At 53.4% G+C, this 19194-nt stretch overlaps 1 protein-coding gene across 2 annotated transcripts; it reads left to right on the top strand.

Annotated features, from left to right (window-relative positions):
- Positions 1–5550: 5550 nt before the first annotated feature.
- ST6GALNAC2 (ST6 N-acetylgalactosaminide alpha-2,6-sialyltransferase 2) lies at positions 5551–19077 on the top strand. 2 transcript variants are annotated; one of them, XM_004432804.3, is made up of 9 exons: positions 5551–5686; positions 9092–9152; positions 11635–11809; positions 12475–12643; positions 13092–13230; positions 13405–13508; positions 15300–15383; positions 16740–16839; positions 17877–19077. In XM_004432804.3, exons 1-9 carry the CDS (start codon positions 5562–5564, stop codon positions 18042–18044), a joined length of 1125 nt encoding a protein of 374 aa, XP_004432861.1. In that variant the 5' UTR covers positions 5551–5561; the 3' UTR covers positions 18045–19077. The 2 variants fall into 2 exon arrangements, with proteins under 2 accessions (XP_004432861.1, XP_087297788.1); XM_087441662.1 differs by having other exon boundaries at positions 15189–15383.
- Positions 19078–19194: the final 117 nt, after the last annotated feature.

Below are 19194 nucleotides of genomic sequence, written 5' to 3'. Positions count from 1 at the left end.
GCATGCATTGTACATCTGCTTTAAACATTTACAATGTCCCAAAGACATGAACGATGCCCTTAAAGATAGGATGTAGCTTCCCCCCATATCAGCATTTCTTTAAGGATAAACATCTCTTCCCAAAAGGTAAGGATTAATTACTGACCTGCTGTGCTCACCTTGTGACCACTGACCTGCTGTGCCAGCTAAGCATCTCGTGACAGTAGCAAAAGGGACATTCCTGTCATATGTGATATATGCTCTTTTTTCTAAGACGGTATATAACCACTATGTATACCCCACTTCTTTGGTGTGTGCTTCCTTCCTTGGGGGGAAGGAAGCCCCCCCTGGCTATACTCCTCAGACCTGGCTCATAATAAACTCACTCCAATTTTGATTTATAGATTAAATATGGATTATTTGCATTGACAAAATATTTCAGTATGTATTACTAATAGGTAAGAACTCTTTAAAATAATAACCATAATACTATTATCACACCTAAAAAAGTTAATTCCTTAGATTCACCGAATGTCCAGTTTAAATTCAAATTTCTTTGATTCAAACAATAGAATTTTAAGATAATAAATCAACAGTAAAGCCAACATTAAGTTAAAGACCACGGCAGGAGATGGACTTCCAACCTGACAGCATAAGGCACTCCACAGACCCATTCTTCAGTGAAACTGGCGAAAAGTTTAAAAAAACAACCATTTAAAGTATCTGGAAATGGTCCTAAGGGTATACAGCAAATGAAGGAATATCTATTCAAGAAAATCTACTAAAATTTGATAAGAGTCTGTGGCATTTGAGCCAAACCTGCTTCCTCTCTCCGTACTCCCAGCTCGGTGAGAAAAAAACTCCACTCCAGATTGGTGCAGCCAAGAACACAGGGCTCTCCCTGACCTCAGCTCCCTGTCAGAGGGCTTTCTTCCTGGGAGGAGCAGGACATCAGGATTTCTCAGGCTGCCCAGCTACCTGTTGCTGAGGCTAAGTTCTGAGCAAGTGTGGCCAACAGGTGAGGACTCCCTTCTTCTGCTCAGCCACAACTCATGCAATGGAAACTCTACCTTGGCATGATGTCACTGAGGATACTAAGGCCTTGGTCATCCCCGACCTGGGTTATAAAGTGGTGGTTCCACACCAGGAGAGGCAAGCTGAGAAGACCTAAGGCTACTTCCTCCCTTCTACCACAATGCTCAACTCCTAAACAGGGGTATCACTCAGAGAGAAGCACACCATTGTGCCCACCCCAGCCCCAGAGCCCTGGCTCGGTGATTTTGCCTGGGAGAGAAGCAGGCTATAAAACAGATAGGTCCTGGGCCGGCCCCGTGGCGTAGTGGTTAAGTGCACACGCTCCGCTGCTGGCAGCCCAGGTTCGAATCCCGGGCGCGCACCGACGCACTGCTCATCAAGCCATGCTGTGGCAGCGTCCCATATAAAGTGGAGGAAGATGGGCACAGATGTTAGCCCAGGACCAGTCTTCCTCAGCAAAAAGAGGAGGATTGGCATCGGATGTTAGCTCAGGGCTGATCTTCCTCACAAAAATAAAAAATAAAATAAAACAGATAGGTCCTAATTTCTTCCCAAAGGAGCTGACTTTATTTGCAAGAGAGAGTGGAGAAGTTCAAGCCTAAGGGTGCTCTCAAAAACTGGAGTTTGTGAAAGGGAACTTGGAGGAGATGGGTAGATTCAAGATACATGCTAAAGTGTAAACCAGCTAGTTTGCAGGAGAGAACCAGGGAAAGAGCCAGCTGGGAAGAGCCTTCCTGAGGTCAGAATACTAACTTCAGGAGCTACTCCTTCAAAGGAGCCTGCGTCTGTAGAGCAATTTATGCCCCTTAGCATTGCTGTAAATGATAGAACAATCAGCTGGCAATTAATGGAGCTTAATAGCTGGATGTGGTCAGAGAAAGAGATGAATGGAGCCTAGCCCAGATCACTGCCATCCCAGGGTGATGGTGGGCATATCCCCTCTGAACTGCACTTCCCTGCAGAGCAACATCAGGGGTTTATCACTTCAAGTGAGTGGGGGAAAGGCTTCACTAAAGTAAGCCAACCAGTCACTAAACACACAAGCAAATAACAAGCCGGGGGTGCTGGGGGGTGGGGGTACCAGGACCCAGAGTTGCTACAATATATTATCTAAAGTGTCCAGTTTCCAAGAAAAAGTTATGAGACAAGCAAAGAAGCAGGAAAGTATGACTCTTACACTGGAAAAAGGCAGGCAGCAGGACCTGCCTGTGGGAGTGGCCAGATGTTGGATGCAACAGACAAAGACCTAAAAGTAGCCCCAAGGAGGACACTGTCAAATTCGAATACAGAAGCAGATGTAGCAAGATTAGTACTGGAAAACGTCAGCTCCATTGGGAATGATGAAGGCCCCTGGTGGCCTCAGTGGGGACAGTTTCAGTGGCACAGTAGGTAAAGGAACTAGATGCAGAGAGAAACAGAGACAGCACAGACTTCCCCTACCAAGAACTCAGATGAAAAGAAAAGAGAGTAGCTAAGAAAGTGTCTGCCGTGGCCCAGGTTCGTTTCATGCCACCTGTCTGTCAGTTGTCATACTGTGGTGGCTGTGTGTTGCTGTGATGCTAAAAGCTGTGCCACTGGTATGTCAAATACCAGCAGGCTCACCAATGGTGGACAGGTTTCAGCAGAGCTTCCCACTTTTGAAAAAATTGGTCATGAAACCCTATGAACAGCATCAGAGCATCGTCTGATTCAGCGCTGAAAGGTGAGAGGATGGCACAAAAAGACCTGGCAGGGTTCAGCTTTACTGTATACAAGGTTGCTAGGAGTCTGAGTCAACTCGACAGCACCAACAACAAGAAGAGTGCCAGCTCAAACAGAGGTTTTTGCTTTGCTTTTTTAAGCTGAGACATTTGGGGGCACGTCCATAAACTGGGATAAGGACCCAGCAGAGGGAGAGAAGATGGCTGCCAAAGCAAGGCTGGAAGAGGTGGGAGGACACAGCAGAGAGGCTGGCTTTCGCTGGAGGAGGCGAGCCTGGAGGAATGCAGGTGAGGATGTGTGCGCAGGAATATGTGGGGAGACAGTTCTCAGTGGGTCTGTTGCACTTCTGCACATGTTGTGAGCAGAGGCACTAACTGCCTTTTTGTTCCAGACTATCGTTTCAAGAAGGTTGGTATTGCAAACAGCCTTGGAAATAAAGATAGTGTCCCCTCTGGAGCAGAGGGCAGATTTTCTTACTGTCCAGTATAATAGATAATGTCTGCCTCACCCTCCTGGGGCTTGAGGGGCAAGGAGGAGTGACACAATCATGAAGCCTACATTGCTTGCTGTGCCTTGAGTAATAAAGTCGTTTTTCGCTGACCCAGAAGTCTCATGTCTCCTGCTAGCATCCATAAAACTGCAGCAGGCTGACCTGTTAGTTTGCATGTAGGGTAAATCTCAGACCCTTCACAGTTCCTGACAGAAGATAACTTTGTAGTTAGGGGCCTGGGAAGCTGAAGATCCCCTCTCAGAGGTATGGCAGGGAGAAGGGGAGGCTTGAGGAAAGAGGGGACATTCTGGAATCACTGTTGGGCAGGACGGAAGCAGGAGCTCACCAATGACAAGGAAATGGCTGGTGTTGAGAGCTCAGATGAAGCCAACCATGTGATGGTATCATTCTGCTCTGGAATGATACTTGTCAGCAGCTCTCAGCGAGGCCGGGGAGTGGGCAGCATGGAGGAGGGGATGCTGCACAGGCAGATCAGAGCGTGAATCCAGGTAGGAGTTCTGCTGGGCAGAAAGCCAGGAACACAAGAGAATCTGGGCTATGATGAGAGAGTGGCTCAGATTATGACCCACAGGGTCCCACCTGAATAGGAAAAAAGCTGCAGGGAGAGGGCTGAGATGCTGGGAGACAATGGAGGGGTAGAGAGACTGGAGGCCCTGTGAGGCTGCAGACTAGGAACGAGAACTCCATGGGATGGACAGGAGGCTTTGGTCTAAGCAGGGTATTGCTACTGAAGGTATTGGAGGTGGACAGGAATCATTAAGACAGACAGTGGGGGGTCAACCCCCACACAGGAGGAGAGTGCCCTCCCCTCGTTGAGGCTGGAGTCCAGACAGGTGGAGGCTGGGCTGTGGTGAGGGCCGAGTTTGTAGGTTTGAAGATGGAAAGTTGAAGAAATTAATAGTGATTCTTTTTTTTTCCTGAAGTAGGTGAGGCATTTACTGAGAGCGAGGGTAGGTGTGGGATCTGGGGGCTCAGAGAGAGGCCTGATGTTTATCTTAACCACTGAGGAAATGGGAGAAGGTGCTGATCAAGAAATAAGTAACATCTACAGGGATTTTGATGATTGAAAACCATAAAGATTGAAATAAAAGACCTGAAATCACCAATTCTAAGCAGTGTGCATCAGCAGGGTAGCAAAGTGTGGCATTTTTAAAAATTGTGAGAACCGAGCCTGGATGACCCATTCCTGCCCACAGGCGCAGGCCCCAGGAAGCTTTACGGGAAGACTTGCAGTTGGACAGATACTTGTTGCTGCCTCTAGACTTGATCCAACACGTGAAGAACAGGTGAGGGCAGAAAGCTGTGGAAGGGGCCAGGTCCCTCTCATCCTTGCAGTTCCTGACAGTTGGGGGGGCTGGGGTATTTCACAGGTTTTTGAGGTCTAAGACCAGGAACACTGCCCACTGGAGAATATACTGTCTCACCTACTGCTCACTACCTGGGAGGGCTCTGCTTGGTGTCCGAGCTTTCTTAGCCCTTCCTGGTGGCCCTGAGCCCTTGCTAGACTGTTCAAGGGCTCCCTCCTGCTGAGATCTCCAGGTTGGCCTCGTTTTGCAAAGGGAATGCAATGCGGTTGTGAGCCCTGGCCGCCCTGGACAGTCACCAAATGAGAGGATGAACAGTCTCAGCTGCCCGACCCATCCCACCCCGCAGGCTCCCTACCTGTCCTCCTCCACTGCCAACCCAGGGTGTGAGCTGCTGCCCCTCCTCTGCTGTCCTGGTGAACTGGCCCTTCACAACGCCCGCATTCGGGAAGGACCCGCGGTGCCAGAGCCAAACCGACAGGTTTTGAGGGTCCTTCCGAGGGGAGCCTCCCCGCATCCGCTCCACAGGCTTCGGGCGTCCAGAAGCTGCGGGCCCGGGCGCCCGAGGGCGCAGTGCGCGGCCCACGCGGCAGGTGGCGGCGTCCCCCCGCGCCGGGCCGGCGCCCCGGACCGCGCGCGCCCGCCCTCGACCGTACAGGGAAAGAGCCTGGCCCACCCCCGGGCTCGCGGCGTCCCGGGGCTGGGCGCAGGGGGGAACGCAGCGGTGGGGTGCCCGCTGTCCGAGTCCCACGGGCAGAGGACAGCGCGGAGAGGAGCGGGCAGCTCTGGGCGCCGGGGGCAACACTCCCGCCTCCGGAACCGCCGTGCAGCCTCCGAAGGTGCGGTGGCGTTGGGCGGCGGGGCCCGGGCAGAGAGGAAGCGGCAGGGCGGAGAGGGGCCGCGGGGGCAGGGGCAGGGCAGGGCCAGGCGGGGCAGAGGGAGGCCGCCTCCGGGAGCCCGGCCCGGCCCACCCAGGCCTCTCCCCTCCGCCCGGGACGGCGGCAGACGGGGCGCCCGCGGGTCGGGGCTGCATGGGGCTCCTGCGCGGCCCGCTCTTCTGGCTGCTGCTTCTGCTCGTGGCTGCCTGCTCCGGGCTCCTCTTCGCCCTGTACTTCTCGGCGGCGGAGCCGTACCCGGGGCCCCGGTCTGGAGCCAGGTAGGGGCTGCCGCGCGGGACCTGACCGGGAGGCGCAGGGGACGCACAGGGTGCCCAGCCCAGGGCCCTCGGGCCGCCTGGCGCGCCGGCCTCTCCGGGGTGGCTGGCAGCGGGGACTCAGGCTGCCGCCCTCTGTCCCCAGAGGCTCCACCCGGCGTTAAACTTGCGCTGCCCGGGCCCCACAGCCTCTGGCCGGGTCCGAGAGGGACTTGGCCCTTTGCGCAACGGCGATCCGCTCTCGACACTCCCGTGGGTTAATTCCCTCCAGCTCTGACTAGAAACACTTTCTGTTGTCGAAAGTTGACTGGGTCATCTGATCAAAACAGTCCGGTTTTTGTCGGGAACTCTCTCTCGGTAATGTTACATTTTTTCGGATTGTATTTTTGGATCGGGGACCCAAGTGTAACGATTCCAACTTCGCCGGGCTCCTCCGCTCGACGGTGGCGGTCGCCTTTCCCGCTCGCTCCAGTCTTTGCCCTCCCCGCGCCCGGCTCCCTGCTCTCCCGGCGCTCGGGTGGCTCGGTGGTTTATTTTGATAAGCACCGTCAGGGCGCGATCTGCCGAAGAGGTAGACTTCCCCGGGGAACAGGGGCCGATTCTGGGCTCCGTCCAAGTTCCCCTCCCTGAGCCTCCTCTGCGCTCCGCTCCCTCCCACTGCCCCAGGGCACCTTCTTTTCATTCGTGCCCCACGAGGAGAAACCCGAGAGCCTGCCTTTGGTAGGTGATGGTTCCACTTACTGAAGAAGCCTCAAAAGGACTTAGCTTTACTTCTGGAAGGCAGACCAAGCTGTGCCCAGAGTCTGGATTTGGGAGGCCGCAAGGGGGCCCACAGCCTCGTTGGGAGGCCTCTGGGCCCAGGTGTTCCCTTCCCAGCGCTTTCCCACGCGCGCACTCCTCACCAAACCTTGCTCCAGGTATAATGGAATGAAAGCAGAACTAGAATCTGTTCTCAGGAAACAAGGTCAAAGGGCATCCAAAGTTGCAAAAAAATATGACACATGCTTGCAAATGATGATGAGTCCAGTCCCTTTAGAAGGAAGGATGTTCTAGCAAGTGATACCTGAAGTTACTTAATTTCCTTGTAGTCAGAAATTGCATGAGGAGGACTAAAAAGGGTTGAGGGCATGAAGAAAGGAGATCTTTGTCAATTTTTTGTAAAAATGTTTTAAAACACATTTAAACTTCCCTTGAAAGTATCTAATACAACTTTAAATATAAGGTTTGGTCAACATCCATTATACCTCAATAAATCTTTTTTTTAAAGATCTTTATTAAAAATCTAGTACAACTAAGAAGCTGTCCATTTCCTTGTTGCTTGCATGATGTTTGCACTGTAGCTAAACCCCGGGGGCAGGTCGGGACTGGCCTCCTTGTAGGAGGTGGATGTTTGGTGCCCAGAAAAGCAGGGTGGGAGGCAGGATGGCATTCTGGGCAGGGAGAGCAGGCTGTGCGACCTCCCCAGCTGGGGACGGAAAGCGGACTGGCCTGGCTACAGTGGCGAGTCCAGGAGAGAAGGGCGCTGGGACCAGGTCTGCGGCACCGAGGCGGGCGGCACTCTCTGCAGCTTAGAGAGTGGAATCCAGTCTGGGAATTTAATCTGGATCAGGAGTTCCCAGGCATGGGGATTTCTAGATTCATAAAAAAAAATTTTTTATGGAGGAGGGGGTGAAAATAGATATAGGGTGCCGGTTACCTGCCAGATACCATCTATTGTCAACACTATTTTGTAAAAGAGAGGACCTTTTAGGGCCAAGAATTCCTAAGAACATGATTTAAGTTGAGTAAATTTAGTTTTATGAAAAATGCACTATATTGTCCTTATTTCTTCTTGGGCTGTTAAAACTTCCCGGAGGGGCACAGGTGGGCTGGCCTCCTTCCCCACTCCTTCCAGGCTCTCCAGGCAAGTGTCTAGAAGTCCTTGGATTCCTAAGAGGGAGGGGCTGGGAGAAGTCACTCAACACTGAGGGGTGCTCTGGAGATGAGCAGGCCTCCCTGTGGCTGAGAGAGTTCAGGGCAGCAAAACTGAATTGGGCGCAGTCCTCATCATCGCCCCTGCAGCTCTATCCCTCCTGTCTCTAGTCTGCCCTGTTCAGTGGTTCCTCCATCAGGTGCTCAAGCCTGGCTGCACCTTAGAAGCACCTGGGGAGGGGCCCAGACCAATCAGATCAGAATCTCAGGGGCAGAGCCTTGGCATGAGTGTTTTTCAAAAGTTCCCTGGGGGTTCTCACTGCAGCCTAGACTGAGCATAATGATCTCAGTTGCTCCTCAAACAGAGTCCTATTGTGCTCAAGGAGAGGAAATACAGGATTATGTGGGTGGACAGGTGGCCAGTGGGAGAGGGAATGGGAGGGATGAGGGAAGGGACCATCCCTGCTCTTTCTGGCCTGCCCCTCTTGGAAACCTGAAGGGAGGCAGATCACAGGCTCAGCTGTCTCAGCACCTAGAAACATGTAACAAGAGGCCTTTGTTTCCCTTGCAAACTGCCAATCCCAAATCCTCCCCTGCTCCCTTGTGGTGGCTGGGGAGAGGGCAGGAGTCTGGGAGAAGCCTGACACCCGTTTGAATGGGCACGAGCCCCTATTCCTTTCTCTCTGTCAGCCCTCAGCTCTGATGCAGGGGCCACCTGACAGATGGGAGTGGGCATGGGGTGGTAACATTAGCCCCTTACCTCCCTCCAGAAGGGACACTGTCATAGATGCTGTCCCTACAAGGTCCTTTCTCTTCTTCAAGTAAGACTAGCTAACATTTAGAGGACACTTTTTGTATGAGATAACATAGATTCTTCATTTGAATCCTCCCAACAACTGGATGATATGTGATATGACTTTCAATCTTGTCGGTGTGATTATCCCTGCTGTACAGATACGAGACTGAGGTTCTGAGAAGTTCAGTACCTTCCCAAGACCATGGGTTACAAACCCAGGGAGTCAGCTGCAGACCCATGCCCTTCACCAGGACCTGTAGGGCAGGAGCCAGGAGCAGCAGGAGAACCTGCCCAAAGGGGAAGGGGGCCCAAGGCATCTGGGACCTATCGCCTGCCTCTGGGGCCTCGGCAGGGAGATCCCTCAGATGGTGGCAATTCCAGGGGACTGGCAAGCTTTCCTGTGTTATGTTTTCATCTTTTAACCATCATCTCACTGTTCCTACAAACTCCACATTTCTGCTGCTTGCTGAGGGGTTTCTTGATTTCTGGGTTTATACAGCCTCGCAGAACATAATATTGTGACAGTATTTTGTGCCCCAAGAGAGAGACATGGGCAGGGATCAGAGCATAAAAAGAGAAGGATCAAGGCTCAGACACCTTTGACCCTGACAGACTGTGTCAGCCCGTGGAGCTCATGAAGTCAGACAGAAGGTTCCCAGGAGCAGGTCAGACCCCTGCTTTACTTGAGCTTTCTTCCCCAGGAACGCCACATCATCTCGAGCATTCATTGGACCCAAGGCATCGAATTCTGGGACAAGAAAGGTACTGTGGCCGGCTATTCTGTGGCAGTTTTGAGCATCCTCAAGTTAGCGGGGAGGAAGGGAAAGAAGAGCAAACAAGAACATTCTTGTGAGACTGCCAGAGGACAGCTCTTTGGAAGCCCCCAAGCATGAAACAAAGAGCTGAGCAGCCAGCCAGTCAGGGCTTCTCAGACCTGGCCAACACGACCTGTACCCCAATAGCAGAGAAGGACGAATCACTGTGTACCCTTGGGGGGTAGCCAGCTGAAAAGTTCTTGGAAATCTTGTGCTGTATCTTAAAGTCCTGTGAATCTCACCATCTACTCCTCAAAATGTCTTTTTACTGTAAATATCACATTTAAACTGCTCACCATGGAGTAAACACCAAACCCTGGGAAGATGCTCCATGTTTGCCCAGAGGGGTTGAGAACCTTCTGGGCCCTGCTCCATAACTAAGAGTCAACATTGACTGTGGGCTGAAGTACTGACTCAAGCACTTTACCCGCGTTCTCTCACTTCAGCCTCATGGCAACCCTGTCAGGTAGCTTTTACAGATGAGCAAAATGAGGCACAGAGAGGTCAGGCCCCTTGTTCAGGGTCACTCAGGGAGAAGAGGTGGTACTGGGATTTGAGCCTCTGGTTTGACCCCAGAGCCTGGCTCTGAATCACCACAAGGTGTAAGGGACAGACCATATATCTGGCTCTGAGCTTCCTGGTGGCCACAGCGAAGAAAGAAGCTTTGCCATCATGTCCATGAGATAAAAGCAAGCCAGCTGTGCATGTGAAGCGCAGCCTTCCCTAATACGGAAACCTGAAGATTTTTCTCCTAGAGCCTGGTAAAAAGGCCCTGGAAAACATCCTTATGATAAACTGAATAGAAGTGAAATTAGTACAGTCAGTTCTGCTATAATGCTTGCTTTGAAAATGTGAATTTGTTCCAATAAGATTGATATCTGAGGAAACAATCTGAGCATAACACAAGTTTTATGTTTGCTTGTGAGTGATTTTGACAGCGAGCACACTAGGTTAAATGCAGAAAACCACACCCAACCGAAAGGAGCCACATAGGAGGACACAGAATGCACACACATGCACATCTCAGATATCGACCCGCTTCATTGTGTGTTATAACCCCCTTTCCATCACTTCCCAATAACTCACAAGCTGCCACCCTTCAGATGCCCACTTCCACAAGCAAACGTCAAGTCTTTCCCAAGGTCAAGTGCCATATTATTAGTAGTGTGTATATATTTCTTAACCACTGAATGTGTGCAAAACTGTGCTTCCATCTTCCTCAGGTTCCTCTTTGTCTTATGCATCACTGACGAAGCTTTTGAGTGTCATGCCACTAATCCCATTTTCACAAAAGTCTCGTGGTTTTTATTGCAAATTTTGCATAGTGTGGTGGTTTTTAGGCGCTCTTATGTCACATGATAGCAGAAATGACTGTACAGCTCTTTCCTGCCTTGTGCTTCGATCAAACCAGCGGCTTAACCAAGAGCCCCCTTCAGTGCTGTGAGTAGCCCTATCCAGGCGAAGCTGTGCAGGATTCTGACACTGGGGGTGCAGGCAGGGACGAGGCTGGGCCCTGCTCAGTACTTCACCCTCCCTCAAGGTCCCTGTGTGCAGAGGCACTGTATAGTTTCCTAGGGCTGCTGGGACAAATTACCACAAACCGGGTTGCTTAAAACAAGAGAAATGGATGCCCTCACAGTTCTGGACCCCAGAAGTCCAAAATCAAGGTGTCGGCAGGGCCATCCTCTCTCTGAAAGCTCTCGGGAGGAACCCTTCCCTGTCTCTTCCAGCGTCTGGTGGCTCCAGGCGTTCCCTGGCTAGTAGCTGCATCCTTCAATCTCCGCCTCCATCATCACATGGCTTCTTAAAAGGACACCAGTCATTGAACTTAGGGCCCATCCTAACCCAGTGTGACCTCATCTTAACCAATTACATCTGCAAAGACCCTATTTCCAAATAAGGCCGCATTCTGAGGTTCTGGGAAGACATGAAGTTTGGGGAGACACTGTTCAACTCAGTACAGGCACCACCAGGAAGAATGATGATCAGATCATCATAATCAGCCCCTTCCACATGAATCCTACAGCGAGGATTGCCAGAGCTAGGATCTGGATCCAGGCTGACAGAGTCCAAAGCCCAGGCTGGAACTCCTCCACAAAAGGCAGACAGGTCATACCCATTCGTGGGAAAATGCCCCGCAGTTTCCCCAAGGGTGAGGTGAAGGAATAGGAGGCCAGAGCCTAGGCCACGGAGATGTATCCAGGAGAGGAAGGGCTGGGCCGGGTAAATCCAGAAAGCTCTCTGACCCCCACCGGGCTGCTGCACCACAGGCCAGCTGGGCTCACAAATCTGGGAGTGGCCCAAGTCTGGAGGGGGAAGGGCAGCTCTTCCCTCCCAACCCTTCTGTGGGGTCTGCGGGCTCCTGGGAAGGCTCCCACCCACCCAGCCCTGGCTAATGGAGCTCAGCCTTCTTATGTTCTCACCCACAGGGGCTGCCCTGCCGACACCCACTTTATCTCGCCATCCAGCGTCACCCCCACTTCCGGGGCCTGTTCGATCTCTCCACTCCGGTGCTGCTCTCAGGGGCCGTCTTCACTCAAGAGCTCTGGGACAGCCTGAGCCAGCACAAAGCCCCCTATGGCTGGCAGGGCCTCTCCCGCCAAGGTAACCCACAGCTGCTGCCTCTCGCCCAGCCCTCTGGCCTCAGCTAGTCCCTTCCTCCCGCTTTTGGCCCTGGTGCAGGCCCGGCCTCCCTGCCCTACAGCACCATGATGCGGACCCCCGTGCCCCTTCCCTCCCAGGAGGGCCTGCCTTATATCCCTGACCCTCCGAGCACCCCAGGGTCCGTGAGAGGAGCTTGGCTGCCCTGCAGAGCATCTCTCACCATCCTGGGGCCTCCCTGGCATGAAAGGCACCAGTGGCCAAAGGTGGCCAAGGGCAGGGGCTGTGGGGCCGCAAACAGCCTGCTGATGGCTGCTGCTTTGGGAAACTGCCCAGAGCCCCCTCCACATTAAATCTGTCCTCCAACGTCACCCCTGCATGCCTCAGATTACTTTCTTTTGGAATATACACAGTCTTGAGAGGACTAGTTATTCGAGTTCTTGAGGCGTTTGAGGGCACAGCCAAACCCCCTCCTCCACCATCCTCTTCAGTTCTCATGGCTCCAATGACATTTCATTTCCCTTCCACCCTCCATGCCTCTTGGCAAGGGCTGGTGTCAGACCTCAGGCAAGGCCTGCTCCTGGGGCACCAGAAACAGTCTGGGAAGGCTCCAGATGACCCACATGACAGCCCTCCTCATAGTGTCCCATCTTGCCCCGCACCCACAGCCATCGCCTCCACCCTGAGCCTTCTGAATGGCTCCGAGAGCGCCGAGCTGTTCGCCATCTCCGGGAAGCCGCTTTCCGACTGCATTCGATGTGCCGTGGTGGGTAATGGAGGCATTCTGAATGGTTCCCGGCAGGGTCGGAACATCGATGCCCATGACTACGTGTTCAGGTTCGTGAGACAGGGGCCAGGAAGAAGGTGGGGGAGGAGCTGGGCGGCAAGCTGGTCCCAAGCCAGCCCCTGGGGGAGCATCTTCCGGGTAGGCCGTGGCCCAAGGCAGCAGCAGCCTCAGGCAGCTGGACAGTTGTAATGCGCAGACAGGCATGGATGAAGGCACATGCAAACAGACCCTGAAGACGGAGCGTGGGTGCTGCATGCCAAGGGGACCCGGGAGGAAGGAGCTGCCAGGCAGGGCTGGATGTGCCCATTTCACAGGGCATCCCTTGAGGTCTGGAGGAGTGGGGAAGGGGCTGGCAACTGGGCACTGGTGCTGCTGTGGGCAGAGGGAGTGGTCCATACAGTGGCACGGGGACAAGCGTCGTGGAACCTTGGGGACGGAAGTACAAAGATACAGCATGGTGTAACCACAAGGTGGCTGATGGGCCTCTGTTCTGACCAGACTCAATGGTGCTGTGATCAAAGGCTTCGAGAAGGATGTGGGCACAAAGACCTCCTTCTATGGTTTCACTGTGAACACAATGAAGAACTCCCTCATCTCCTACTGGAACCTGGGCTTCACCTCTGTGCCACAAGGACAGGTGAGGCCTCTGAGGGGCATGCCATTGTTGTTGACAGTTGGTGCCATTGTCCCCAGAGCACCCTCTGGAGGGTGAGCCACAGAGTTCCCAAGCCCCGGTCCAGTGGGTGGAGAGGTTGTGCCAGGATCTTGGTCTTGTTCCCGCCGGGGCTCAGTGTCTCTGTTGCCCCAACAGGACCTGCGCTATATCTTCATCCCCTCAGACATCCGCGACTATGTGATGCTGAGATCGGCCGTTCTGGGTGTGCCTGTCCCCGAGGGCCCTGATAAAGGGGACAGGTGAGCAGCCAAGCAGGGGCAGGGCATGGTAATGCTGCGGTCATCTCTCCTTGCTCCCGGGGCCCACTGTCAGGTGGGGAAGGTGGGTGAGGGCAGCAAGAAAATCCCCAAGAATTCAACAGAGCGTTGGGGAATTATGCTCTTTTTCCCTACCCCAGGAAAGCCCAGGTAACCCTACTGGTCCCCAGGAACCCTCCTGATGAGGTGGGCTGTAGCTCCAGGGGCCACTTTTCTGAATGGAGCAGGCAGGCCTGGCTCTTCAGATTCGGGCTGCTGTCCCTTCAACCAACCCAGCCACTCAGCCGGCAGCATTCGCAGGGCCTTCCACAGCTGGGCCTGCTGTCCTGTTGAGCACACTGGTTCTGGAAACTAAGAGTAGGAGCCAGTATCCAAGCCCTTTGTCCTGGCAGGCGCCCTCCCAGGACTGTGCCCATGAAATGGCAAAGCAGGCGACATGGGCCCAGTGTTTTGTGAAGTGGGAACAAAGGACACTCGGTCTTTTCTCCCCCACCTTCCTGGGCAGCAGGCCTGTGTCCAGCTCTTCTGAGCCATGTCCTGGCCTCATATGAACCTTTTCCTTGTGGTGCTGAGACAATTTCTTATCTCTGAGGCCAGTCCTTAGAAATCCGTGCCACCCCTGCAGCCACGATGACCAGCCCTCCTACCTCAGTGCTCCCAAGACATCTCACTCAACCCCAAAGAAGCAGCTTCTGAGGTGGTCCTTAGAGATTAAGCCCTCAAAGGCCAGGCCAGGCCAGGGTCCACCAGCCACCCTGACCCCACCCCTCCCTTGTGATTACCCAACAATTGCTCATAATGCTGCAGCTGGTCATGAGGGTGCGCTTTGTGACACTGGTGGGACTCGGCTCTTGGGGGGCCTGGCTCAGAGACATCAGGTGGACGTAGGCCTCCCCAACACCAATGAGCTCCCCTTCCCATACCCCTAATCCATCCCCTACCCAGTCCCCCTCCCAGTCTCGTTCCAATAACATTGTTACCTCTTCCAACCAGCAGCCCCACTCTGGCTCCCGGGACTCGGCCCCTTCCCCATCCCCCACCCGGGGGTCTTCCTCTCGGCCCCCCTCTCATCCTCCCACCCCAAACGCCTCACAACCCTCTTCCCGAGCTTCCTCCCTGACCCCTAGCCCTCATACCCAACATGTGCCTCGAGGGTCTGCCCAAACCCCCACTCCACCCACCTCCAAATCTCCCTCCCAATCTGGCTTGAAAACCCTCTCTAGAAACTCTTCCCAAACCCCCCCTGTGCCTGTTGCCAGGTCCCCCTTCCAGAGCCCTGCCACCTCAGCCTCCTACATCGGGCCAGTTTGGAGCATCCCGTCCTACATCGCCCCCTACGTGCCCCGCTTCCTGAAGGAGCCCCCCTTTTTCCAGCCCCCTACAGCACCGCTTCCCCTAAACCAGTGCTGCCCCTGCCCCTGCCCCTCCCCCGTTCGCGAGCGCCCCCCACCCCCCGAGTCGCTCTACTTCCCTCTCCTGCCCCCCCCTCCCGTCCACCCCGGGGGCAGCTGCTCCTACCCGACGCCCCCCGCCCTGTTCACGCCGCCTTCCTCGCTCTCCTACTGCCCACCCACCGAGGTCCTGGTGAGCGGAAAGCCGCACGTGGTGCCCACCGTGCTGCCGGCCACCTTCTACACTCCCTTCTCCCGCTACTTCGCCCAGCCCCGCCCGTACCGGTCCCTGCCCCGCCGCCGCCCCAGCGTCCTCCCCTCGCCCCCCCACGCGCAATACGATGGCGCGGGCCGCTCTGTCCACTTCTTTCGTGGGTCCTAGGCCTCAGACCTATTTTGGACCAGAAGCCTCCGCCAGTAAATTCAAGCTACTACACCCAGACTTCATCAGCTACCTGAGAGAGAGGTAGGTGGTGGGGGGTGCTGGGACAAAAGCTGCCCTTTCCCCTCCCTCCTCCACACCGACCCCCAGCACCGCAGGCCCTTCCCTTTACCGCGCAGTCACCAGCAGCAGAGCTAACCTGTACTGAGTGCCATGTGCGAAGGAGGGGACCAAGCACTTGCTATCAGTTTACTTAGTGCTTTATGTAATACCTCCATGGAGGTGTTCTACGTCAGGGTCAACAGGAAGTGGGCAGGGAACTCAGGAGAACTCAAGGTTTATTTACTAGGGATGTTTACAAGGGCACAGGCCAGGTGTGGGGGGACCACAGGTGTCGGCAGTAATGGGGCTAGTAGAAGCAGCCTTGCCATCACCTTTAGGCTCAAACACAGCCAGCCCAAGGTGAGCACAGGGAGGAGCCTGAGGAACAATCAGCCTGATCATCTCACTTCCGTCCCTCCCCTCCTACCACTGGTTCTCAGTGGGGGAGCGGGGGTCAATTATCCCTGTCTGGAAAAATTTTTGGTTGTCATTAGGCAAGTGTGAGAGCCCAGGGATGCTGCTGAACACCCTATAGTGCACACCATGGCCCCCCCGGTAACAATTACCTAGCCCAAAATGTCAGCAGTGCTGCAGTTGAGAAATCCTGCTGTAGCCCACAGAGGCCAGCATCCCAAGATACAGAGCAGGTGGAGAAGGGGAGCAAGTGGCTCTGCGGAGGGACACTGAAGACCCAGCACAATTACAGCCCCATTCAACAGAGGAGGAAACAGGCTGAGAGGCTAGGAGATTTGCCTGGCAAAGCTTAGATGTGAATCCAGGGCTGAGGTCAAGGCCCATGATCACTACACTGTGGCCTCACTTTTGGACTGTGCGTGTGCACATGTGCGTGCACACGTGCACCATCTCACTAGTGACTCCAGTCACAGGACCTGCACGCCCTGCCCCTTGTACATGATTCCTGCTTGGAATCTGGGGATAGAGAGAAACTTAGGTCTCAGGCTAAACAGGCCACCTATGCATTGTGGTTACTTAGTAGCCCGCGATGAGGGCGGGGTGTCACAGGGAGCAAAGGTGAGTTAGGCTGGACTCAGGCTTCTAGAGTGGGGAGGCTCTTACCTGGGGTTCTCCTGGATGGGCCTGTTCTTCTTTCTCACCCCCACTCCATTTCCTAAGCTGTTATTTCAACCAAAGATTTTTGCATTTAGCCCATTTGGTCTTTTCCCAAATAGGGAATGGACTGAGGTAGAAGGGCCAGAAGTTGTGAATGGTTTTCCAAATTGTTCAAATTGTTAGTTGTAAAGCGTATTGGCACGACCATCAAGCTAGTGGTGCGATACCTCAACATCCTGAGTTTGAATGCCTCTTTTTTTCTTCCAGGTTTTTGAAATCAAAGTTGATTAACACAGCTTTTGGAGACCTATATATGCCCAGTACTGGGGCCCTCATGCTGCTGACAGCTTTGCATACCTGTGACCAGGTAAGGGGTCTTCTCTTTCAAGGAGCACACAGCAGCAGAGTACAGGTATGAATGGAACCTAATCTGATCCATGATATCCCCTCCACGAAGCCTGTCACCCCAGACATTAGGACTGTGGGCCTCTATCCCACAGGAGAAAAGATCCCTTAGCTGCAGGAGTGACCTGGTCTAGGGAAGTAGCTGGAGGGAGTGCCGCACCACTCTCACTCTCCAGGGTTCTTTAAGGGACAGCTCCTGGGCCAGCCCTACCTTTCCTCCCTCAGCCACCTGCCCAGCACCTCCTTCTTCCACTCCCTTCCTGGGGGCAGCCATTCTCTACGGCATTTAAGGCACACATTATCAAACTGCTCTTGTGAAAGCAAAATCTTCTCAACAGAACTGGGTAGGGATACCCTTTTATGAGAACATTCTAGAACTGGAGTGGGGTAGTATGGTTAGCCTTCCATACAGAACCTTTAAAATCACTGTATGAGATGGTCCCGATGGGAAGTTGCCCGCATGAGCCGCACAAAGGCACAGGCTGAGAAGCAGTTTTCAAGGAAAGGCAGTGACCCACGCTCAAGTCAGCACAAGAGCTGGAGGCAAATGCCACTCCACAACTCTGGTCCTACACCTTCTCCCTATTTTAAAGCAGGAGTCTCTTGTCTGCAGTCCCCACTGGAATGGGAAACAGTAATGGGCTTTTGCCTCCATCTTCAGCTTAATGATTGCCATGGCTTTGGAGTCACAGACCTGAGTTTAAAACCCGGCCCAGCCCCTCACTAGCTTGGGACTGGGGACACATCTGGTTAGCTCTCTGAGCCTGTTGCCCATTTGTAAGATGGGGGTAATATCTACCTAAGATTGTTGTAAGGCTGGGGTGAGAAAACATGTACAAAGAGCACAGTGCTGGGTGTTAGAGCTAGAACTATTGTGTATCTGCATCCTCACACAAGGCACCTGAGAGGGACCCTGCCTTTCTAAATTCATGGCACTTCACACAAGTCTGTCTGTACAGAGGCTCAATAAATGCTAACTCAGTGACTGTCCTTATCCAGGTTAGTGCCTATGGATTCATCACAAGCAACTACTGGAAATTTTCCGACCACTATTTCGAACGAATAAAGAAGCCACTGATATTCTATGCAAACCACGATCTGTCCCTGGAAGCCGCCCTGTGGAGGGACTTGCACAAGGCCGGCATCCTTCGGCTGTACCAGCGCTGACTCTGTGGCACCCAAGCCCTTTGTTCTTGCAGAGCTGTGGCCCTTGTCCCAAGCGGCCAAAGCCACCTTCTTATCTTTTCAGCTTTTGAGAGGGGCTCCAACTCCCCCCAACCCTCCCCTTCTTGCCTACAGAGGACATCAAGAGGTGGATTTGTGACTGTCACAGAAGCCTGTTCATTGTGGGACACTCCATCTTGTCCTTGGCTCATCCAAGAAAACTCCCCTCTGGGTCTGAGATAGACGTCCCAACCTTGGTCAAACAAAAAGGGACTGCTCTGCTGATTTGTTTTAAAACTGAAGATAACACTCCCAAGATGATAGTGACCCTCCCTAGCAAGGGGCAGGCAAACTTCAAAGCTAAGCATCTCAAAGGCAGTTGCTACTGAGTGACTTCAGGAAGTCAGTGGAGTGACTCAGGGCCTCTCGGTTAACCAAGGTCAAGCAGCAGTTATAGGCAAACACACTCCCAGCCAAAATCCTACTAGCGTGTCCAGCCCCAAACTCCAGAGCAATTCAACTCAAGGACATGTCCTAACCTTTCTGAGAACATGACCAGCCTACTTCTGCCCCATGATCAAGTGGGAGCACAAAAAGCAGAATGTAACTTGAAACTGGATAATTGCATAAATGATGGATGACCACTTTCTTTTTTTGTGTTGGGGGAAGTAATACACCATGCAGGGTGTTTAGCATGGAGATCATTCAAGAGAATTCAAGAACCATGGGAAAGTTCTGGTATTTGATGGGGGTCAACTGCAGAGGCTGCCTGCCTCTGAAGGATGTCCCATTAGATGTATTACCACCTTGTCATTATCAGGTAATGAACCCTCACTGGGTATTAAATATCGTGGCTTCAATAATGTGAACTTGGTTGGTAGGCAGTTTCATTTTAGACAGACATGGGCTTCTATCAGAAGTGTAAGGAAGTCTCACCCAACCAAGTTATCACCAGATGGCCCTGAAGCAAGCCCGGGATTTACTGTCCTGACAAATAGTGGCTTTCAACAGTCTGATGCACTACACTGTGCAAGGTGCTGGGTGGGGGTGGGGGGAGGGTGGCATGGTCCTCCACAGGGCTGGCTGGCAAGAGCCTTCTCAAGGTACCATCCATCACCACTGGTTAATACACCAAGGCCCAGCACCTGGCCTC

The sequence above is a fragment of the Ceratotherium simum genome, chromosome 16 (genome assembly GCF_057802395.1).
Source record: "Ceratotherium simum simum isolate JZ-2026a chromosome 16, ASM5780239v1, whole genome shotgun sequence".
Lineage (NCBI taxonomy): Eukaryota > Metazoa > Chordata > Mammalia > Perissodactyla > Rhinocerotidae > Ceratotherium > Ceratotherium simum.
The sequence above is the reverse complement of the archived record's forward strand: the minus strand, read 5'-3'. Positions and strand labels throughout refer to the sequence as shown.